Raw genomic sequence first — 24966 nt, 5'->3', positions numbered from 1 at the left:
AAGCTGGAGTTATATCTGTGAATAAATACGAGTTTTTGGAAGTCAAGACTAGCATAGAGGCAAAAAAAAGGATGGTGATCGATCAGAATTGGAGCAGTTATTGAGGTAGTCCATGACAACACAGCATGGCACCTGAGAGAGAGTTCCAAGCTCAGAAGTAAAGAACCGTGATCATTTGTGAACTTATAATGAGATTTGATGATCTACCATGTCATCAGATACTATATTTATAGATTCTGGAATGATTCCTGAGGATTGAAATATAGCAAATTTCACCACACTCTTTAAGAAAGGAGAGGTAGAGACACTGGGAACTATAGACCACTTAACCTTACATCTATAGTAGAAAAAATGCTAGAATCTATTATAAAGAATGGAAAAACAGAAACCTGGTTAATGATGATTGATTGATTGTTGTCACATGTTTTGAGATACAGTGAAAAGTGTTGTTTTGCATGCTACTTGGGCAGATCGTACCATACAAACGCTCCCATACCATGCATCAAGGTAGCAGAACAGAGTGCAGAACACAGTGTTACAGCTGCAGTGAAGGTGGAGAGAGAGAGAGAGAGAGGTCAGAATTAACATTTGAGAGCTCTGTTCAAAAAGTTTAATAACGGCAGGGAAGAAGCTATACCTGAAGCTGATAATAATGATCTGATTTGGAAATGGGCAGTACGGATTTGTGAATAGAATATTGTGTTTGCTGAATGTGTTGGAGATTTTTGAAGCTGTTACTAAGAAAATTGATGAGAGCTGATGGACATAGTATACTTGGATCTTGAGAAGGCTAATAATGTTCCCCACAGGAAGCTGAGTATAAAAATAAAAGATTATTGGATGGGAGATAATCTTCTGGCATGGATTAATGATTGGCTAACAGACAGGAAAGTAGAATGCTTTACTCCAGAGGGCAGTGGAAGCTTAGTCTTTGACTGTTTTTAAGATAGAGAGTAATACATTTCTGATTGCCAGCAGCGTACATGGTTATGGAAATGTGGTGTGTAAAAGCACTGAAGTAAAAGACATTCGATCACCTGTGATTATAGTGAATGGTAGAAGAAGAAGAATTCTTGCAGTGTGGAAACAGGCCCTTCAGCCCAACAAGTCCACACCGACCCTCCGAAGAGTAACCCACCCAGACCCATTCCGCCTATACTATCGCTTGACACTTCCCCTGACTATTGCACCTAACATCCCTAAAAGCTAAAGGCAATTTAGCATAGCCAGTTCAGCTAAGCTGCATATGTTTAGATTGTGGGAGGAAACCTATACAGACATGGGGAGAATGTGCAAACTCCACCCAGACAGTTGCCTGAGGCTGGAAACAAACCTAGGTCCATGGCGCTGTGAGGTAGCAGTGCTATCACAGAGTCACTGTCACACTGTAGGCTTGACAAAGTGAACAGACTAATTCTGTTCCTGTGTTGCTAAAGTTTGGAGGAAACTGCTGCAAAATCAATTGGATCTATCTTTATCACATTTGTTATCTGATGTGTGCTATGGACTGTTCAATCACAATCTATTACCAATGTTTAGCATTAATGAATACTGGCTGTTAGAATATAAGTTGTGTTTTGATTGTAGATTATATCACCATTCTAACATTGGATATTAAAGTTCATTGTCATCTCTTCAAAAGCATGGAATGTTGTGGCTTTATTTTCTTAGAAACTCCATCAAATCTCAGACTTTGTCCACTTTAAGGAAAATGTTACTGGTTATAACATAATATTTTTGGGGGTCATCCAGGATCTTTGTACTCCCAACAGTGAGACTCATCTGGAAAGATTTCCTATTAGGCTCAGAATACCTGGATTTTTCCATCTCCTACACTCAGAAAAAACATACCATTGTGCAACAAAGACAAAAGATGACTCTTAAGATTGCTGAGTATAATTCACTCCAGTATGTTGTACAAACTGAATTTGAAAAGTGTGTAGTGTGTCACTATATTGTGCAAGTTGGTTTGCCTTTACTGTTATAAAGAGATGTGTTCCAAATATTAATGTTTGAAAGATTGTGTGGACCGTACAAAATGTCTTGAAGGTTTAAACAAAGGACACTTTGCTAATAAAAAGTCATTGGGTACAACAGCAACAATCTTGCACCTTGCAAGAAGCAGGGAGCTCAGTGGAGTCATATAGTCTGGAGAAATTTCAGAAAGCGTTCACGAGGCTCAATTTGTGAGTGGAATATTTTTGAACACAGTAAGAGAGACTTTACTCTACCTAAAGAGCAACAGTCCATTGCTCCCTCATTTTTTTTTTCTGTGTAATCTCTTTCAGCAAAGTGTATGTGGACTGAAAAACCACAGAAAGTCATCTTTACCACTCAAAAGAGTATATGAAGAGGATTTTCTTTGAATCTGTCCCGCCAAGCAAAGAGAATTCACTCAAATACAACTTACCCAGGAAGACCCACTGCAAAGTTGTGTGTGCAGGATAGCTTCAGAATCAGATTGTTTGGGGCAATCCATGTCTTATTCTCTTTTCTTAACAATCAATTTAACTGTTACTTGACCAAAGTACTTTAAAAAGTTAACACTATGCAAAATGTTCAATGCTTTGTTTTCCTCATCCTTGTGTGTATGTCAATTAGTTATATTTTTAAAAACATATGTATGTACATATTTAAATAATCCAAAATAAACAAAGGACTGCAGACACTGGAAATCTGATATTACAACAGAAATTGAAGAAGCATCTTCAAATCGGGTTACTGGACTCGAAGTGTTAATTCTGCTTTTGCTCCACAGATGCTGTCACACCTGCTGAGTTTCTCCAGTCATTTCTGTTTTTGTTTGAATAATCCAAACTCTTCATCAAGAACCTTAGCAATTTTATGTAAGTTTGCTTCTGGTACTAAACCAGGTATCTGTTGTTAATTGGTCACATCACCACTCTGGTTACAGTTAAACTTTGCTGTGACAAGGGAAGTGTGGGACTCTCCAGCCTTGTTCATAACATATATTTGGGGCTTGTCCAATATTAAATATATAGACAAGAACACATAATCAGAAGCAGGGCATTTATTAAAAACAAAATGCCAGTAAACGTTTCTTGTTTAGAGTTTAAAAAGTTACACAAACTAAAATTTCAACTTTTAAAGAGAATGTACAGCAGAATAAACTTTAATGCTTAAAAAGCATTGTTCACTGACAAACTAAAAACAATGACTGGGCAATTGAAAATAGTGTAGATCAAAAGCTACAAGACAAGGAATTCGAAACTTAGAATCCAACAATCAGGATGTTGTAAAAGAGCAAGAGGGAAGTATAAAACTTGAAGTAGATGAGTGACAGAGATTCATTTCGAACAGAAGAGGCTAAAACTAGAATTTCAAAAAGAAGAAGAGAGATGAAAAGAAAACAGAAAAGCATTTCAAAGAGAAAAATAAGAGAGATTGGAAAAGGAGATAGATTGTGAGTGAGAAAGGGAAGTTAAAAAGAAAAAGAAGATGCAAAAGAGAGAGGGAGTGAAAAATTTCAAATGTGAGAAGTCTGGAACTGAGAAGGGTGAATGCCCTTGAGTTCAGGGCTAAGTGTGGAGCTGTTTAAAAGTGTCCAAGCCATCCGAAAGTAAAGGCATTTTTTGTTTTGTTTGGAAGAATAGCCAAACAAATGAAGTGGCCCATGGAAAGCTGGACGCTGCTTATGCAGAGCATGCTGACTGGCAAAGCTCATGAAGTTAATGCCATGCTTTCTGAAGATCTGCAATCAGATTGGGAGATGGCCAAAAACCCTATCGTCAGTGCCCAAATTGCTCCTTGAGACTTACATTCAGAAATCTGAAAACGTCCAGAAGCAGTCTGCGCAGACCTACATTGAGTTTGAGAGGATAAAGCAACTGAATATGGCAACTAAAGTACACGCCACGTACAAGCAGCTCAAGGTTGTGATTCTCCTTTCGGAATTAAAATTCTTTCCACGTCAATAAGACACATACGGAAGACCAAAAGGTTTCAACATAAAGACTAGGAGCTAAGGTGCTTGATGATTAGATTCCCTCCAGTGTGGAAACAGGCCCTTTGGCCTAACCAGTCCACACCGACCCTCCGAAGAGTAACCCACCCAGACCCATTTCCCTCTGACTAATGCACCTAACGCTATGGGCAATTTAGCATGGCCAATTCACCTGACCTGCACATCTTTGGACTGTGGGAGGAAACCAGAGCACCCGGAGGAAACCCACACAGACACGGGGAGAATGTGCAAACTCCACACAGTTGCCCGAGATTGGGACCCTGGTGTTGTGAGGCAGCAGTGCTAACCACTGAACCACCATGCCACCCAATGATTATGAATTCATCTGCAAGCTCTTATCTGAAAGGAAGCCCCCCCCCCCCAAATCTGAGAAGGATAGAAAGTGGGAGGAGAAAAAATGAAGGCAAACAGCCAAGCATGAAAGGAGACCCACCACTCAGGGCAGAAGGAAGGTGCTGAGGATTGCAGTGACACATGGAGACCTGGCTGCTTCCATTCCAACAAAATGGGACACCTTTGGGCTGATTGCTGGATGTTACAGGATAAGCCTGTGCATTTTATTGGAGTACACCACATCCACCAGGGAAAGGGGCCCTGACCAACACACGGCAAAACTATGGCTTGAACTGCAGCTCAAAATTAAAGAGGAATCTGGCCGTGGGGAAGTGACTAAGATCATCGAGAGTTACAGATGCAGTACTCCAACCTCGGTTGTAACAATTAAGGATGGGGTTGAGAGATACAATTACAATCTCAATTTGTGTTGAATGAAGTACCTTATCCATCTTACAAGAACTATGAATCCAGCAGTGATATAATGTCATAGGAGCATATGTACAGGAAAAAGTCAGTTCGCCTCTTATGTGAGTTGTGACGTTCAGTCATGTCCAGGTGGATTTCCAATCCTTTTCTCCATCTTTGTACCACATCCCTGATCCATGACCCAGTTAAATTCTTCTGTCAATCCCAATCCTGTCCCAGCTTTCTCGACCTTTATGGGGAAGTGATTTCCCCACTTCCTTGGGTATTACTTGATATCACTCCTGAATATCCTACAGTAATTATCTGTTTAAAATCGTGCCTCCTTTATTCAGACTCCCACCCTGCCCCGAGAAATCATTTATCTGCATCTTCCCTAATGGATTAGCATAATCTTTTAAACATTTCAATTAAATCACTCCTCAATGTTTAAATTTTAAGTGAATACAATCCAGATTGATACAACCAGTTCTCATTTTGATTCGTTTGATCTGGACCCAAAGTTAATTCGATTCTATTCTTACAGTTGAATACTAGAGATTGGGGGCATTGTAATATTATTTAGTTTCAGTTAATCATCGAGCACCAGTAAAGGTCTGTTCAGTGGTAAGTTAGGGAATTTGGATTTGTCATTAAGACAGTGGACATATGAATTTTCCATGTGCACATTTATCCAGTAACTATTCATCTATCCAAAATTCTTAAGAAGTAGGATATTTTCCAGTTCGACGTGAAAATATATCTGGTTTGCCCTAAACGGATTTCAGTGTCTTTTTCAATTCAAATCCAGTTTCATTCCTTGATTTGATTCTAATTGCATTGCTGACTCTTTAGTGGTGTTTCAGTCTAATGGTTCTCTGAGAGGTATGGAAATGTAGTAGCACACTTAGAAACCTCCAATTCAAGTCAGAAAGACTCAACTTGCTTACCCATGTCCACGTGGGCATAGCCAGGGATTGGGGTTTTTGATAGAGGGGAAAAGCTAATGTTGGAAATGGCCATCATTTGCAAAAACTGAATTCACTTTCACACATAGAAATCAGCATCAACTCCAAGGCTTTTATTATGGTACATGGATTACCCATAATACCAATAAGCAGGAAGTTCCAGGATTTTGGCCCAGGATCAGTGACTGAATGGTGATATAGTTTCAAGTCAGGATGATGTGTGGTGTGGAGGGGAACATTTCAAAGGGGTGGTTTTCCCATGCACCTGCTACCTTTGTCCTTCTAGGTGGGAGATTTCAGGTTTGGGGATTGCTGTTATAGGGCCCTAGGTGAATTGCTGCAATGTATCTCGTAGATGCTGCCACTTTGTGTTGGTGGTGAAGAGAGTCAATGTTGAAAATAGTGGATGGAGCACCGACGAAATGAGTTGATTTGTTCTGGATGGTGTTGAGCTTCTTAAGTTTTGTTGGAGTTGTATTTATCAAGGAAAGTGGGGTAATCCAAGATGGAGGACAGGAAAGATTTCTGGCTGTAACAGCTGCTCCTTTTTTGAGGTATTTTAGGTGCTGGGCGTGATTTCCTCGAAGTCCAGGAGCAGCAATTACTGTTTTATATACTGTTGCACTGTTTTGGGATTTTGGGGAAAAAAGTCAAAACAAAAGTAGTTTTAAAAGGGAGAAGAAGACAAAGGAAGCACATGGTGAGGACAGTGCAAGAGAGAGAGAGAGAGAGAGAACCTGTACAGTTACTGCCTTTTCTGTTTTGAATTTATGTATTGCTGGACATTGGAGTGCATCTGGGAAAATTAACAAACAGTGAATTTCACAACTAATCTTAAAAGAACCTGTTTGGGTGAAGTTCACAGCACAGAATCAGATAAGTTAATAGTTGTTTTAAATCTGTCCAATAGAAAGGCTGCAGTAGTGAGTAGAGTGGGTTCTTTCTTGATTATATGTTTTTGATTAAACTTAAAATATAAGCCATAACTATTAATTTAACCTGGGGCAGTGTTTTGTAGAGGAATAAGATGGTGTTATTTTCTGGGTCTGTAAATTGTGAAGGAGTAAAAATGACCTTTAGTACAGTGATATGTACTTCTTGTTAGATGTGGGAGTTTAAGGGTTACTGCAGATTATATCAGCCATAAATGCTGTTGGATGCGAATCTTATCAGATTGAATGGATCGGTTGGAGACACAGTTAGAAGCGATGAGAAATTTGCTACAGCAACAGTGTGTGATGGATGGCAGTTATAGGAAGTGGGGGGGATGTCTCAGATACAGTCACATAGATAGGTTAACTCCAGGAAAGAAAAGAGAGGTAGGCAGCTAGTGCAGGAGTCTTCTGTAGATATACCCATTTCAAACAGGTATGCTGTTTTGGAAAATGCAGGGGATTCTCAAGGGAATGTAACACGAACAGTTCTGGTATTGAGACTGGCTCTAATGCAACGAGGGGTACGTCGGGTTCCAAGAGATCAATTGTGTTTGGGGATTCTGTAGTCCGAGGTACAGACGTTTCTGTGGCCAGCAGAGAAAAAGCAGAATAGTGTGTTGTTTCCCTGGTGCCAGGATCAAGGATGTCTCAGAGAGGGTGCAGAATGTTCTCATGGGGGAGAGGGGCCAGCAAGAGGTCATTATCCACATTGGAACCAACAACATAGGAAGGGAAAAGGTTGAGATTCTGAAGGGAGATTACAGAGAGTTCGGCAGGAATTTAAAAAGGAGGTCCTCGAGAGTAGTAATATCTGAATTACTACTGGTGCTACGAGCTAGTGAGGGCAGGAATAGGAGGATAGAGCAGATGAGTGCATGGCTGAGGAGCTGGTGTATGGGGGATGGATTCACATTTTTGGATCATTGGAATCTCTTTTGGGGTAGAAGTGGCCTGTACAAAAAGGACTAATTGTACCTAAATTGGAAGGGGATTAATATACTGACAGGGAAATTTGCTAGAACTGCTCGGGAGGATTTAAACTAGTAAGGTGGGGTGGGGGGGGTGGGGGAGGGACCCAGGGAGATAGTGAGGAAAGAGATCAATCTGAGACTGGTACAGTTGAGCACAGAAGCAAGTTAAACAGTCAGGGCAGACAGGGACAAGGTAGAACTAATAAATTAAAGTGTGTTTATTTCAATGCAAGGGGCCTAACAGGGAAACTCAGGGCATGGTTAGGAACATGGGACTGGGATGTCATAGCAATTGTAGAAACATGGCTCAGGGATGGGCAGAACTGGCAGCTTAATGTTCCAGGATACAAATGCTACAGGAAGGATAGATAGGGAGGGAAGAGAGGAGGGGGGAGTGGCGTTTTTGATAAGGGATAGCATTACAGCTGTGCTAAGGGAGGATATTCCCGGAAATATATCCAGGGAAGTTATTTGGGTGGAACTCAGAAATAAGAAAGGGATGATCACCTTGTTGGGACTGTATTATAGACCCTCTAATAGTCAAAGGGAAATTGAGAAACAAACTTGTGAGGAGATCTCAGCTATCTGAAAGAATATTAGGGTAGTTATGGTAGGGGATTTTAACTTTCCAAATATAGACTGAGACTGCCATAGTGTTAAAAGTTTAGATGGAGGGGAATTTGTTAAGTGTGTACAAGACAATTTTCTGATTCAGTGTGTGGATGTACCTAATAGAGAAGGTGCAAAACTTGACCTACTCTTGGGAAATAAGGCAGGGCAGGTGACTGAGGTGTCAGTGGGGGAGCACTTTGGGGCCAGCGACCATAATTCTATTAGTTTTAAAATAGTGATAGAAAAGGATAGACCAGATCTAAAAGTTGAAGTTCTAAATTGGAGAAAGGCCAATTTTGATGGTATTAGGTAAGAAATTTCGAAAGCTGATTGGAGGCAGATGTTCACAGGTCAAGGGACAGCTGGAAAATGGGAAGCCTTCAGAAATGAGATAACAAGAGTCCAGAGAAAGTATATTCCTGTCAGGGTGAAAGGAAACTCTGGTAGGTATAGGGAATGTTGGATGACGAAAGAAATTGAGGGTTTGGTTAAGAAAAAGAAGGAAGCATATGTAAGGTATAGACAGGATAGATCAAGTGAATCCTTAGAAGAGTATAAAGAAAGTAGGAGTATACTTAAGAGGGAAATCAGGAGGGCAAAACGGGGACATGAGATAGCTTTGGCAAATAGAGTTAAGGAGAATCCAAACGGTTTTTCCAAATACATAAAGGACAAAAAGATAACTAGGGAGAGAATAGGGCCCCTCAAAGATCAGCAAGGCGGCCTTTGTGTGGAGCCACAGAAAATGGGGGAGATACTAAATGAGTATTTTGCATCAGTATTTACTGTGGAAAAGGACATGGAAGATATAGACTGTAGGGAAATAGATGGTGGCATCTTACAAAATGTCCAGATTACAGAGGAGGAAGTGCTGGATGTCTTGAAATGGTTAAAGGTGGATAAATCCGCAGGGCCTGATCAGGTGTACCCAAGAACTCTGTGGGAAGCTAGAGAAGTGATTGCTGGGCCTCTTGCTGAGATATTTGTATCATTGATAGTCACAGGTGCGGTGCCGGAAGACTGGAGGTTGGCAAACATGGTGCCACTGTTTAAGAAGGGCGGTAAGGACAAGCCAGGGAACTATAGACCGGTAAGCCAGGCATCGGTGGTGGGCAATTTGTTGGAGGGAATCCTGAGGGACAGGATGTACATGTATTTGGAAAGGCAAGGACTGATTAGGAATAGTCAACATGGCTTTGTGCGCGGGAAATCATGCCTCACAAACTTGATTAAGTTTTTTGAAGAAGTAACAAAGAGGATTGATGAGGGCAGAGTGGGAGATCTGATCTATATGGATTTCAGTAAGGTATTCAACAAGGTTCCCCATGGGAGACTGATTAGCAAGGTTAGATCTCATGGAATACAGGGAGAACTAGCCATTTGGACACAGAACTGGCTCAAAGGTAGAAGACAGAGGGTGGTGGTGGAGGGTTGTTTTTCAGACTGGAGGCCTGTGACCAGTGGAGTGCCACAAGGATCGGTGCTGGGCCCTCTACATTTTGTCATTTACATAAATGATTTGGATGTGAGCATAAGATGTACAGTTAGTAAGTTTGCAGATGACACCAAAGTTGGAGGTGTAGTGGACAGCTAAGATGGTTACCTCAGATTACACCATGATCTTGATCAGATAGGTCAATAGGCTGAGAAGTGGCAGATGGAGTTTAATTCAGATAAATGCGAAGTGCTGCATTTTGGGAAAGCAAATCTTAGCAGGACTTATACACTTAATGGTAAGGTCCTCGGGAGTATTACTGAACAAAGAGACCTTGGAGTGCAGGTTCATAGCTCCTTGAAAGTGGAGTCGCAGGTAGATAGGGTAGTGAAGAAGGTATTTGGTATGCTTTCCTTTATTGGTCAGAGTATTGAGTACAGGAGTTGGGAGGTCATGTTGCTGTACAGGACATTGGTTAGGCCACTGTTGGAATATTGCGTGCAATTCTGGTCTCCTTCCTATCGGAAAGATGTTTTGAAACTTGGAAGGGTTCAGAAAAGATTTACAAGGATGTTGCCAGGGTTGGAGAATCTGAGCTACAGGGAAAGGCTGAACAGGCTGGGGCTATTTTCCCTAGAGCGTTGGAGGCTGAGGGGTGACCATATAGAGGTTTATAAAATTATGAGGGACATGGATAGGGTAAATAGGCAAAGTCTTTTTCCTGGGGTCGGTGAGTCCAGAACTAGAGGGCATAGGTTTAGGGTGAGAGGGGAAAGATATAAAAGAGACCCAAGGGGCAGCTTTTTCACGCAGAGGGTGATACACGTATGGAATGAGCTGCCAGAGGAAGTGGTGGAGGCTGGTACAATTGCAATATTTAGGAGGCATTTGGATGGATATGTGAATAGGAAGGGTTTGGAGGGATTATGGGCTGGGTGCTGGCAGGTGGGACTAGATTGGGTTGGGATATCTGTTTGGCATGGATGGGTTGGACTGAAGGGTCTGTTTCCATGCTGTACATCTCTATGACTCTATGACTATAACTCCAAGTGGAGTGTATTCCATTACACACTTGGCTTGTGCCTTGTAGATGGCGGACAAGCACTGGAGGTGAGTTATGCACTGCAGAATTCCCAGCCCTGACATGTGTTTGAAGCCAGAGTATTTGTATGACTGGCTTAATTCATGTTCTGGTTAATTGTAACCCCTGTGCCTCAGTGTATAATAGTGCTGAATGATACTGATGCCCACAATGTCCTCTTCCTGAATGGTAGTGTAATTTGAGTTGTTTTTACCTGTAGGCATACTATGCATCTGAATCACAGTGTTTGCATACATTAGCAACAATTGTAAGTGCAAACATTTGGTGGGATCGTTCTCAAATGTGTCATTAGTTAGACATTTCCATGCATCTTTCAGCACTAAATGTTTTACAGCATAACTGATTGCAACTGCAAGCTGAGAACACCATGCAAAGTATTGGGCACTAACTGGCAGCAGGACCAGTTCTACTTGTTAATCAATGAAATTTAAAGATTGAGAAAGCAACAGAAGAATGATTCAGAGGAATGAATAGGAGACAAGTAAGACAGACAACAGAAATAATAAGAGGGAATGACTGGATTATGGACAGGAAAGAGAAAGGACAGAAAGCAATACTTTGAGAAGGCTTAAAGCGCCGTTTGATGATAAGTATGTTAAGTTTGCTCGCTGAGCTGGAAGGTTTGTTTTCAGACGTTTTGTCACCGTACTTGGCAACATCATCAGTAAGAGTCTACTAACAGAACATAAATATTATATTGAGTACATATGAAACAAGAACATGAGTAGACCATTCAGCCCCTTGACCCTGCTCTGCCATTCAATAATGTTATGGCTGATGTGGTCGTAACCTCAATTCCATATTTCCACACTCCTCAATAAACTTTCCCTTCATAAGAATCTATCTACCTCTGCATTAAAAAAAATTCAAGGATTCAGCTTCCACCATCTTTTCAAAAAGAGAGTTCTGAAGACTCATGGCCATAAGAGAGAAAAGAGTTCTCCTCATCCCTGTTTTAAATGGATGACCCCTGGTTTTTAAACATCCCACAAGACCAAACATCCTTCCAACAGTTAGTAAATTTAGAGAGGTAACTACAGAGCAGGATCAATTAGATAGATGGATGACTGTCAGGAAGGGTAAGAAGGTAAGTTAGAAAGCTCCTGTGGCTATTCCTCTCTCAAACTGATCATCTGTTTTGGATACTGTTGAAGGGAATAGTCTCTCGGAGGAAAATAGAAGTGGCAGTTGCATCTTGGGCACTAAGAATGAATCTTACATTAAGCTGGGTTTGTCAAGGTTTAAAAGAATAATTGTTATAAATCTGGGACAGAATGTTGCCTTCCTGGTGCCAGGGTTAGAAAGCATATTGTTAAACAAGAGAGTGAGCAGGCGAAAGATGTGGTACACATTGGTAGGAATGACACAGTTAGGGAAAGAGTTCAGGCTTTGCAGAGCATATTATAGGGCATTGGGGAGACAGTTAAAAAGCAGAACCTCAAAGGTAGTAATCTCTGGTTTACTCCCAGTGCCATGATCTAATGAGAGTAGGAGCAAAAGGAGGGGGCAGACAAATCAATGGCTGAAAAGGTGGTGCAATGTGCAAGGATTGCGATTTTTGAATAATTGGGATCTCTTCTGGGGCAGAAAGGATCTGTTTGAAAGGGATGGTTTTCAACTGAACTGGAAAGGAACAAATACCCTGATGGGGAGATATGCTTCGAGAGTGTGTTGCTGGAAAAGCACAGCAGGTCAGGCAGTATCCGAGAAGCAGGAGAATCAATGTTTCGGGCCGGAGCCCTTCATCAGGAACCAAATTCCTGATGAAGGGCTCTGGCCCGAAAAATTGATTTTCCTGCTTCTCAGATGCTGCCTGACCTGCTGTGCTTTTCCAGCACCACACTCTCGGCTCTGATCTCCAGCATCTGCAGACCTCATTGTATCCGGGGAGACATGCTTGGTCTATTTCGGGATCCTTTAAACTAGTCGGGAGCTGGGATGGTGGGGAGTTCCGAAGCAGCAGTAAAAATAGAAAGACCGATGAGGATGGTTTTGAATCAGAAAAGAGCAACTCAATCAGAAAAGGCAGATAAGAACAAGTCAGAGAGTGAGACAACTCTGAAGAATTAAACTGCATTTATTTCAAAGCTAGGGATCTTAAGGTAAGGCTAATGAACCCAGGGAATGTATGGGAATATGGGACTGGGATATCATAGCTATTACAGCAACATGGCTTAAGGAAGGATGGGACTGGCAGCTCAATGTTCTGGGTTTTAGATCTTATAGGTAGGGTAGAAAGGGAGGCAAGAGAGGAGCAGTACTGTATTTTTGATTAAGGAAAACGTTACTACTGCAACTAGAGAAGATATTTCTGACGGATCATCAAGTGAAACTATATGGGTAGAAATTTGAAAAAGAAAGTGATATTCACCTTATTGGGATTATAACCCAATGGTCAGAGGGAGTTTGAGGATCAAGTATCTAGAGCAATTTCAGATACATGTAAGAATTATAGAATTGTAATAGTAGGGAATTTTAATTTTCCAAACATTGACTGGGACTGCCATAGTGTTAATGGCTTAGATGGTGAGGATTTTGTTAAATGTGTTCAAGAAAATTTTCTTTATCGATATGTAGATATATCTATTAGAGAAGGAGCAAAACTTGATCTTCTTTTGGGAAATAAGACAGGGCAAGTGACTGAAGTGTTAGTAGGGAACACTTTGGGATTAGTGATCATAATTTGATTAGTTTTGAAATAGTTATAGAAAGGATATACCTTCCATAAAAGCTAAAGTTCTTAATTGGAGTAAGGTAGATTTTAATGGTTATGAATCGAGAACTTTCAAAATTGATTGGAGTAGACTTATGCAGGCAAAGAAATGTCTGACATGTGGGAGGCTTTCAGAAGTATTAGATTGGGAGTTTAGAGGCATTATGTTCCTATTAGAGTGAAGGGTAAGGCTGGTAAGGGTGTGGAACAACCATCAAGTCACATCCTATTCTTCTAAACTCCAATGATTAAAGCTGAGCCTGTCCAACCTTCTTCCACAAAAGACAACCCCCACCTTATAGGTTTTATTTCCTTTTCGGGCTCAGAGGTGGATTTTAACAGTCATGTTAAAATAAAGTACTCCCTAGCTGGTTAACCAGGGCACACAATTTCAGAATAAGGGATAGGCCATTTAAGACTGAGGTGAAGAGGAATTTCTTCACTCTGACCATGGTGAATCTGTGGAATTCTCTACCCAGCACGTGGATGAGGTTCAAGACTAATTCTCGAGGCTAATTACACATGGAGGTACATGGAGATAGTGGTGAACATTGAGATATATGGAGATAATGGTGAACATGGAGGTGTATGAAGATAGTGGTGAACACAGAGATAATGGTGAACATGGAGTATATGGAGATAATGGTGAACATGAAGGTATATGGAGATAATGGTGAACATGAAGGTATATGGAGATAATGGTGAACATGGTGGTATATGGAAATAGTGGTGAACATGGAGATATATGGAAATAATGGTGAACATGTAGGTATATGGAGATAATGGTGAACATGGTGGTATATGGAAATAGTGGTGAACATGGAGGTATATGGAGACAATGGTGAACATGGTGGTATATGGAAATAGTGGTGAACATGGAACTACGGTATATGGAAATAATGGTGAACATGGAGGTATATGGGGATGGTGCTGAACATGGAGTATATAGAGATTGTGCTGAAAGTGACATTGAGGTTGATGATCATCCTTGATGGCATTGAATGGCCGAGGCAGTTTGACAGGCTTACTAACATTTCTGTGCCCCACTGCATGGCCAAAAATGTTTGTTCTGGTTATTGCCAAAGTTGTCTGTCTGTGCAATCAGCTAGTAATAGGCAAATCCAGCAAGTTCTTAAAAAGTACTGAGCAAGTGGCTCAGTGCTTAGTATTGTGGCCCCCACAGCGTGAGGGACTTGGGTTGGATTCCAACCTAAGATGACTGACTGCGTGGTGCTTGCACATTCCTCTGAGTGCTCTGGTTTGCTTCCCACAGTTCAAAGATGTGCGGGGTAGGTGGGTTGGCTGTGAGGTTACTGGGGTGGGTCTAGGTGGGATGCTCTTCGGAGGGTCAGTGTGGGCTCAGATGCGCCGAATGAAGGTTAAGAGAGAGAGAGATACCCCCTACCCAAGATCAAACCAGCTACATTTTCTTCCAGTTCCACAACTTCATTCCGAATTAGCCGGCCATCTCGAGCAAAGCAAAAGTAAAAACACTGCGTGTGCTGAAAACCTAAACCTGAAGCTGGGAACCTCAGCAGGAGGCACCTGTGGAGGGAGAAATCAACTAGGTAATGACCTGTGGAGGGAGAGATAACGTCAAATACCTTTGGTCCGGACCATTTCTCACGTTGATAATGATGTGAGCCGTGAACCAGTTATCAATTTGCAGGTACGATTGACCGAACAGATCAGAAACTGAAAGAAGCCACTTTTTTTTGTGTAAAAATGCAATCATTTGATAAAGAAACGATGGGACCGTCAACACAAGCAGGGGCCCTATTGTCTCTGTCTATTCTCTCTCTTTTCCAATTCCTGTCAAAAGCGCGTCCGTTGGCTCTGTCCGCAACTGCCAGGTTTGCTCATTCTCGGGATTTCCAAAGTCTACCCGGGTTGCAGACTCCTGCAGGATTCCAGCATTCTGCATTTTAGAATTTCTAAGTCTCCAGCCGTGTTGCAGATTCTCCAGACTGTGACCTTCTCTGAGAGTTGCATTCTCTCGCTTTACAGTCAGACCTTTCGCTGAATCACAGTCTGATTGAATAAGAGCGAGCACTGAACCACCAACTCTTACTTTCGGGTGACGAGGGAGGGGTGTGGGGGGGGGGGGGGGGGAGGAGGGGGGAGAATGTCACTTTTTTTTCGAAATTCTCGAAAATGCAACTTTCTTTCCCCCACCTGGGGGGAATGTATCGTCTACCGTTTGGAAGGAATAGTGTGGGGCTGCTTCTAACTGGTCAAAGAGGAGGCGGGGAGGGGGGAGGGGGGAGGGAGAGCGAGGAACCTGCAGTCCTACAGAGACCCTCAGCTTTGGGGCTGCTGGAGGAGAGGGGGGAATAGTGTGGGTCTGTTTCCCTGAGCAGTGAGGAGAGAGAGGGAGAGAGGGAGTGAGAGAGAGGGAGAGAGAGGGAGAACAGGGGGACAGAGCGAGGGACCTGCAGTCCTCGGAGAAGGGAAAGAGTGTGGGTCTGTTTCCATGGTCAATGAGGAGAGAGGGGGAGAGCGAGAAAGAGAGAAGAGACCGGGGGGGGGGGGGGGGGGGGGACAGAGCGAGAACCTGGAGTACCATAGAGACCTTCACCCTGGGGCTGCTGGAGGAGATGGGGTGGCATAGGGGAATGGGTCGCTCCCCTTTCCTGGGGTACCCCAACCTGCCTGCCCTCATAGCCCGAGTGGGGAAGAGATGAGCCGCTTACCTGTCGACAGCGATGGCAGCCATGGAGTAGATGCTGGCGAACATTGCAGCGATGGGGAAGAAGTTGTGAAAGCGGCAGTAAGTCTCCCCGAAATACCAGTCGTTGTGCAGGGCGTAGATGAAGTTGACCGAGGTGTTGAAGGCGGCCATGGAGGCGTCCGAGAAGGCGAGGTTCACCAGGAAACAGTTGGTGACCGTCCTCATGCGCTTGTGAGCCAGGATGACCCAAATGACCACCAGGTTCCCGAACACCGCCACCAGCACCACCGAGCCATAGGCGAGCGACCACAGGCCAATCTGCCAGGAAGCCTGAGCGAACTGGTTGGTGCGGTTCGCCCAAGGCGAATGCCCCCGCCCGGGGGCATCTGTCCGGCTCTCGTTAGCCCAAAGGCTGGTGCCATTCCATGGCAGAGAGCCCATCCCTCCCTGCAGAGTGTGCACCCGCCTCGGTATGTTCCTGGGGGAGAAAGGGGTTGGGGAAGGGGGGGGTTAGGGTGATGGGGTAGGGGGTGGGATGTGCCCCCTTCTGTCTCAGCTGTCTCGCCCCCACCCACCTCCTCGCCAGTGCCCAGTTCTAAACCAACACAGAAGTCTAGCGGCTGGAGCAAGACTTGGTTCGCTTTTAATCTGCTGTTTCGGGAGGGGAGGGTGAGGGGTGGGGGGGTGGGGAGAGGGGGATGGGGCGGTGGGGGAGGACACAGTGACACAGCCGGGGGTGTGGATAGGCCGGATCCAGCACCCCCACCACCCCATTGGCTGGGGAGAGGCACTGGGGGGGGGGGGGAGAGAGAGAGAGATGCCAGCCGCCCAGCTCTGGGTAGGGAGGGCACAGGCGCTGGCAGCCTGTTGGTCCAGAGAAATTGTTAGAGTGGGTTAGGGTGATCTGAGGGGAGGGGGCTAATGTGAGGAACCTCACTCTCACCGACGTGTGGGAGGGGCGTTCATTTTCGGATCCACAACCGGAGTGCCTTCCAGTTGTGAGGGAAAGGGGATCCAGCTCCTGTCTGAGTGCAGGTCGGTGCGCGCTGCTGAAAGATATTCCTCTCAACATTCTGTCATGGTCAGGTCCTTCCCGCCCTGAGCTCCAATTCCAGGCTGAGACTTCAGGTCTGGCCCGAGGCTTGGTCCCATGCCCCACAACCATTCACATAGTTCGATCAAGAGGCCACTCAGCCCCTCCAGTCTGATAGCTCATGCTAGGTGTTAGCTCTCACCCAGCGAACTGCCTTTGCTCGCTATTCCATTATGGATCAGAGATCGCAATTCGGATTTGGCATCCCTGAACCCTCAAACAACAGCAACACCATGTTCCCCTTACCCCTTCTGCAAAAAGGCGTTGCTCGGTTTGATGCCTCAAAACCCGAGTTCTGATGTGACGACTTCAGCCCCTGACCAGACAGAATTGACCACTGAGAGGGCATGGGGTCAGAAGGTAAGGAAGCGAGCTCCCACCCCTCCCTAAACAACATTTCTCCCTCAGCCTGGTAGAATTTGAACGGGTTACTCCTTCCACTTGCTGTTTGTGGGATCTTGCTGTGCTGCAATATAATCTGGCAAAAATCCCACCTCACATATGTTGGCGGTGGATAAACTGTTTATGTTGTTTTTCAATTCCAGGCTAAAGTAGCGAAATCAGTGTAGTGCTTTCCCTTGAATGAAACCCTCACAGTGCGAACAGCACACAGACGCGCCCTGAGTATATGATCTGCCCTGGAATATGTCACACCTCCTGGGGTTCACCCTAAGGCCTCGAGTCTTGACAGAGACAAAAATCTAGTCTTAGCGACAATTCCAATCCTGCCTTCCCCTCACAGACACCTCGCCTTCCAGCAATAAGTGTTAACAGCATTCCGGGTAGCTTTGCCAAAACCCGCTGTTGGAAATCTAACCGCAAGGATCATTGAGCAGGCTAATTCAACAGAGAAAGTTGACGCTTCTTCAGGATGAAGGGCTTTTTGCCCGAAACGTCGATTTTCCTGCTCCTCGGATGCTGCCTGACCTGCTGTGCTTTTCCAGTGCCACTCTAAGCTTGACTCTGATCTCCAGCATCTGCAGTCCTCACTTTCGCCTAATTCAACAGAGACCTGGGTCTAGACTGCCTCAATATTAGATTACTTACAGTGTGGAAACAGGCCCTTCGGCCCAACAAGCCCACACCGAACCTCCTAAGAGCAACCCACCCAGACCCATTTACCCCTTCACCTAACACTACTGGTAATTTAGCGTGGCCAATTCACCTGACCTGCACATCTTTGGACTGTGGGAGGAAACCAGAGGAAACCCACGCAGACGCAGGGAGAATGTGCAAACTCCATACAGACAGCTCCCTGAGGCAGGAATTGAACCCGGGTCTCTGGCGCTGTGAGGTATCAGTGCTAACCACTGTGCCGCTTATTACTAAGTTAAAAATCACACAACACCAGGTTATAGTTCAATAGGTTTAATTGGAAGCACTAGCTTTTGGAGTGCTGCTCCTTCATCAGGTGGTCGAAGGAGCGGTGCTCTGAAAGCTAGTGCTTCCAATTAAACCTGTTGGACTATAACCTGGTGTTGTGTAATTTTTAGCTTTGTCCACCCCAGTCCAACACCAGCATCTCCAAATCATGTCAATATTACTAACTGCACTGAGATTGCTGCCTGGGAGCAGAGGAGACTGAGGGGAGATAATGATCCAGATGAATAAGATTACAAAGGGCACGGAGAGGGCAGACAGGATGACATTTTTCCCCTTGATGGAGGGATCAAAAAGGGGAGGACGAGGGTGGGTGTAGATGTGAGGTATGGGGCAGGAGGTTTAGAGAGGTCTAGAGGATTTCTTTTCACTCAGAAGATGGTGGAATATGAAACTCATTGCCCATGAGGTTAGTGCAGGCAGAACCTCTTCTCAAAGATAAGAAAAATTTGGATGTGTTCTTGCAATGCCAAGGCATACAAGGCTATGGGCTAGTGATGGAAAATGGGATTAGAATAGTTAGATGGCCAGTGACCAATGCAGATGGGCTTTTTTTTCTGTGCTGTAGACCTCAATGACTCATGACCACTGGACCTTCTGATTTAAAAAAAAAGTCACCCACCAGTACTGAAAACAAAAAATGCTAGAGATCACAATGGGTCATGCAGCAGCCATGGCTGATGAAGAGTCATCTAGACTCTGAACGTTAGCTTGCTCTCTCTCCATGGATGCTGCCTGACCCACTGAGATCTCCAGCATTTTTGTTTTCATACAGATTCCTGTGAAGACGGTAAATGAAGGGTTCAAATTAAATTCGTACTGAGCCTTGTTTTGCAAATTATTACGTGAGATTTGTTGCAAACAGACCATTGCAGGTGGACCTCTGTGGTCATGGTCTGTGGTTACCCAGCAGAGCTGAGACAGCCACAACTTCTACTTTTTATCTGCAGCCAGTTACTAAGCAAAACCACAAGGCCTTCGGAGCTCAAACTGCAACGTCACAAGAGGGCACTGGCAGGCAAGAAGCTGGTTTGAAGTGTGTCAACTTCAACGTCAGGAGCAAATGGAATAAGGGGGTGAACCTGCAGCATGGGTCGGTACCTGGGACTTCGATGTTATGTCCATTTTGGAGACATGGGTAGAGCAGGGACAGGAATGGTTGTTGCAGCTTCCGGGGTTTAGATGTTTCAGTAAGAACAGAGAAAATGGTAAAAGGGGGGGGGGGGGGGGGCTGTATAGCACTGTTAGTCAAGGACAGTATTACAGTTGCAGAAGGGATGTTTGAGGATTTATCTACTGAGGTACTATGGGCTGAGATTAGAAACAGGAAAGGAGAGGTTACCCTGTTGGGAGTTTTCTATAGGCCTCCAAATAGTTCCACAGACGTAGAGGATCAGATAGTAAAGATGATCCTCGATGGGAGCGAGAGTGACAGGATGGCTGTTATGGGGTCTTTAACTTTCCAAATATTGACTGGGAATATGATAGTTCAAGTATTTTAGATGGGTCAGTTTTTGTCCAATATGTGCAGGAGGGTTTCCTGACACAGTATGTAGACAGGCTAAAAAGGGGCGAGGCCACATTGGATTTGGTACTGGGGAATGAACCTGGCCGGGTGTTAGATTTGGAGGTAGGTGAGCACCTTGGTGGTCGTGATCACAATTCAGTTATATTTACTTTAGCAATGAATCATTATTATACTGGGACACAAAGCTCAAAGGCGACCCCCAGGGTCTCCCATTAATCAGTATGTGATGGATAGGCATTCACTCACTGAATAGAGAGGAGGGATTGGGTTCTGTCCTAGGCCCTAAGTCAACAGCAAAATTGGCTCTCAGGACAAAAGAAAGCTAGGATCAAGGAAACTGGGGTCCTTCTGGTGCATCAATGGATTGGCCTTATAGGCAAAACCTCAGAATCCTCACAGAGGTGGACAAAGGAGAAAAGTATCTTAGAATCACGACTTAGACAAATAGGGGTTAAAGGCCCCTCTGAGAAACTGGACATTTTGGTAAATTCTTTGTGTGAATTTGTCAATTTGGTAAATTGTAATATTCGAATTTAAATTGTAAGATTCGAATTAAAGGACTGTTTGTGTGAGAGAGACAGTTGTCAAAAGTTTGGGAAGCAAAGTCTCTCATGAGGCGCACCGTCAAGAGGGAACACATTTAGTGTACATGTATGTTCATTACGGGTCTGATTCCAAAACAAAACTTTCTCAACAAATGGGTGAAATGGACATAAAGAACCGAGAAGCCATTTCCACCTGATGGCACATTCAATTGCAATCGCATGAAAAAATTGGCAGAAATTTTGAGTAAATTAGAAAGGAAAAGGAAACTGCAGAGAGAGAGAGACCACCTCTTGCTGGTACAGAGAGAGAGAGACTACCTCTTGCTGTTGCAGAGAGAGATAGAGACCACCTCTTGCTGTTGCAGAGAGAGAGAGAGAGACCACCTCTTGCTGTTACAGAGAGAGAGACCACCTCTTGCTGTTGCAGAGAGAGAGAGAGAGACCACCTCTTGCTGTTACAGAGAGAGAGAGAGACCACCTCTTGCTGTTGCAGAGAGAGAGAGAGACCACCTCTTGCTGTTACAGAGAGAGAGAGAGACCACCTCTTGCTGTTGCAGAGAGAGAGAGAGAGAGACCACCTCTTGCTGTTGCAGAGAGAGAGAGAGAGACCACCTCTTGCTGTTACAGAGAGAGAGAGAGACCACCTCTTGCTGTTGCAGAGAGAGAGTCCACAGCTTTTGATACTGTGAATACTGAACATAGTGTTAACTCGTTGTGGTATGTTTTGAATGTACGTTTGGTCATTGATGGTTACGTGTGGTCTTGTGTAATATTCGTTTTTGTTCCCTAGAACTCAAGATCCAGGAATATTTTGAATTAAGTCGACATTTTGGAAATCCATGGTGAATTGAAATGTAGGCGGTGTTTTTTTTAATCAATGTCAATTATAATTTTATTTTGAGGGATTATAATTGCTGCCAACATGGCCATTGGTCCCGAAAGTATTAATAAAGGACCAATAGGAGCCTTTTGGCAGATTTAAGGCCGAAAATCAGGGTGGATTGAGTAAAACGCCCACCAACTGGACAAAAATAACTAATACTGAGCAGTAGAAAGGGAGGGCGCCTTCGAGTATGGAGACCGATTCTTTAAGATCCATTAGGAATGTTCAGGGATGGGAGAAAAATCCCCCGTGTTCATTATACAAGAGAGTGTGGGTGCTACGACAAAGACAAAATCAAAACACATTTGCTGAAATTGCGGCAAGATGTGTCACTTTACCAGGGAGTGTAGGGCCCCAAAACAGATCAATTTGAAGTCCGAGTGTCTTTGTCAGCACTGTGGCTAAAGCCCCCCCCCGCCCCCGGATACTTGTTGGGGAAAACACGTCAAACCGACAACCACCCATAACACGTCCGACTGACATCCAACAGCCCCAAGGGCACGGCTAATAAGGAGGGTAAGATTTACCTGTCTGCTCGAGTAGGGGGCAGACAATGTGAGATGCTGGTGGACATGGGAGCCTCTGTATCTATAGACTGTGGGAAGGGTGAATTAATCTGGCCCCGTCCCAATGGAAGAAAGGAAAATATGGGAATTTACGCGAGCCACTTGGGCATTGTCCAGGGTACATCCGCTGTAGGACACAATTAGCAACGAAATGTCTACGCTTTAGGTCCTGGGGGTATGGGCCGGACACTAAATTAGATGCAGACCTGATTTAAAATCGACTCCATAGTCATGGAGGGCTCTGAACACAGGCCGCATCAGCGATACCCTGTCAAACCCGAAACCAGAAGGGCTGTTGTGGAACTTGTGGAAGGACCGGGGGAGAGTCTCTGAGAGACTCCCCAGTACTACTAATTCCCCATATGGCCGGTTAGTCAACCTGACGGGAGTTACCATTTCACAATTGATTATATGACCCTAAAACAGGGTCACTTCCAAATTGCACTCTACAGTCACTAGTCCATCTTAAACAGATTCTCCACGTCCCATAAAATCTTTTCTGTACAGGATGAATTCTGCAAATTAATTCTGATCTATCCCCTTCCATTGTGATTCCCAAGATAAGTTTGCATTTACCGTTGGGGATAAACAATACACCTGGACCAGACTTCCACAGGGATTCCATAATAATCCAGCCACGTTTCACTGTGTAATGAGTAATGTGCTCAGAGAGATTAGTATGCCCTTGGCAGTACATTACTCCAATATGTCAATAGCATCCTCCTTGACTTCTGAGTCCAAATCTGGGACATCAAGGAGGCCCTATGCTTTGTTCTGAAACACCTGCATGACAGAGGGTTAAAAGCCCGTCCAAAGAAAACTCAGATTGGGAAAACATTCAATCTCCCAAGACACGAAAGAAATGCCTGCAGACAGGGAGACCACTATACAACAAATGCCACGACCTGTGACAGTCCGTGGGGTGAGAACGGTCTTGGGCTTGTTTAATTACCGCAGGAATTTTATCCCTGACTTTGGTCCAGGCCATACAACAATTAGTAAAAGGGTGGACCCAGTTGACTGGGGACCGGAACACGATGGCTCCTATACAAAACTGAATGTAGAGTTAATGTCAGCTCCAGGACGGAGTTGCCAGATACGAGTAAAGGCATTTACTGCAACTTCGAGGGGGGCTTTTAGTCGGCAGTGGTAACCCAGATCCATGGCATCAAACAGCGACATATTGGGCACTACTCCACTGCGGAGGGACCCGTAGTTAACAGCTTGTCCAAATGTACAGCCGCGTTACTGTGCCACATGGGCTCTAAGAATCAGTCAACCCATAGTAATGACAGGAAATATAATTTTATATACTAAACATGACCTTGGAGAAATGCTGAATACGGGACGATCAGAGGGTGAAACGGGAGGCTGTCCTTTTGCCACCCACCAAATCCGTTACCCGGGAAACCCCAGCTGAAGGGGAATTGCAAAACAGGGACAAACAGGATAAACAGAAGATTGTCCAGAGGTCCCACTGGCAGGTAGCTAAGTTATGATTAAGACTCTACCCCGTAACACTGGCTTTGCCCCCAGTTGGAATGGTCCCTATGGGGTTATCATCAGCAGTGATATGTGCTCTTGTATTGAAATATGAGGGCAGGGGGTCTGGAAACGCTGGACCCAGCTGAAGAAATATGTGGGCACCGACTGAGAATCCTCACCCTCCCTCTCCGTTGCATAACTGATTCCTCTCGGAGCTTGCGGGTGTTGTGCGTGGACAAGAAGCGCGGGTTGTTGGGTGCGGGTAGTATAGTCTTTGTGTAACTCCGTTTGGTAAGCTGCAGAATGTTTTTGTTCATTTTCACCCTGGCCCTTTGCCTATTAGCCACTGTGGGGGAGTATTAATGGAATTGTGCCGACCTAAAATGTTTAAACTTATGAAAAGAGTTATTGTTATAAGAGTTCTCAAAACAGAATTTTGAATTTGGTCAAAATTTGCATGGCAACATATCAAATGTCTAGAATAAGCCATAAAGTAAGTTTAAGATTCATGGGTAAATTTAAAGAACAAACAACAACTGGGAATGGATTGAAATGATAATTGAAGGTTACCATGTATTTTAGTGAAAAGGAAGTTTAGGGGAGTGCTAAACTGATCGCTTTCTCTTGATGATGTCTGTGTCCTTGTCTCTCCTTGGTGAACTTGGTGATCAGGAGAAAGTGAGGACTGCAGATGCTGGAGATCAGAGCTGAAAATGTATTGTTGGAAAAGCACAGCAGGTCAGGCAGCATCCAAGGAGCAGGAAAATCGACGTTTCGGGCATAAGCCCTTCTTCAGGAATTACTGAAGACGGGCTTATGCCCGAAACGTCGATTCTCCTGCTCCTTTGATGCTGCCTGACCTGCTGCACTTTTCCAGCAACACATTTTTCAGAACTTTCTCATCAAGCCACTACCCGAGCCATCCGGACTAAACATGGAGAGATAAGTCTCATCGACCTTTTGATAAGATGGTATGGGAGTCAAGAATGCGTGGCAGTCTTGGGAATACTGATGTAAGTGTACAAAAGTGATTGTTACCTCAGAAGTAACGAATATGGGTGACTGCTGTAAAAAAAAGATGGTTTTTGCACTGAAGAACGGGCCTTGGACATATACACTAATTGATAAATGGATTAGTGTGGTTTGGAAGGACACAAGACCAGAGTTTAAACGATAAGACATAGACATATGATCCATACAGAAACTGACTTTAAAACATGGGCGTGGTGATAGGGAGAAAACAAAAACATGATACTTCTGTCGCTTTGCAGAACCATCTGACCCTTGACCATTTACTAGAGGCACAGGGTGGCACCTGTGTTGTTATTGGCCCTGAGTGCTGTACCTACATTCCGG

General features: G+C 44.2%; 1 protein-coding gene and 1 long non-coding RNA gene across 2 annotated transcripts in view; one reads left to right on the top strand and one right to left on the bottom strand.

The window, feature by feature from the left end:
- The window catches only part of LOC140491105 (neuromedin-K receptor-like), a 78760-nt gene extending 62162 nt beyond the window's left edge, over window positions 1–16598 (bottom strand). The window contains exon 1 of the mRNA XM_072589165.1: window positions 16153–16598. Within this exon, the coding sequence (XP_072445266.1) occupies window positions 16153–16571 (419 nt within the window). The 5' untranslated portion in view covers window positions 16572–16598. The remainder of the gene's footprint in view (window positions 1–16152) is intronic.
- The window catches only part of LOC140491121 (uncharacterized), a 30441-nt gene continuing 21613 nt past the window's right edge, over window positions 16139–24966 (top strand). Inside the window, exon 1 of the long non-coding RNA XR_011963232.1 lies at window positions 16139–16229. This is a non-coding gene — a long non-coding RNA (uncharacterized lncRNA). The remainder of the gene's footprint in view (window positions 16230–24966) is intronic.

Source organism: Chiloscyllium punctatum, chromosome 2 (genome assembly GCF_047496795.1).
Source record: "Chiloscyllium punctatum isolate Juve2018m chromosome 2, sChiPun1.3, whole genome shotgun sequence".
Taxonomy (NCBI): domain Eukaryota; kingdom Metazoa; phylum Chordata; class Chondrichthyes; order Orectolobiformes; family Hemiscylliidae; genus Chiloscyllium; species Chiloscyllium punctatum.
Note: the sequence above shows the minus strand (reverse complement) of the source record. Positions and strands in the feature narration are given on the sequence as shown.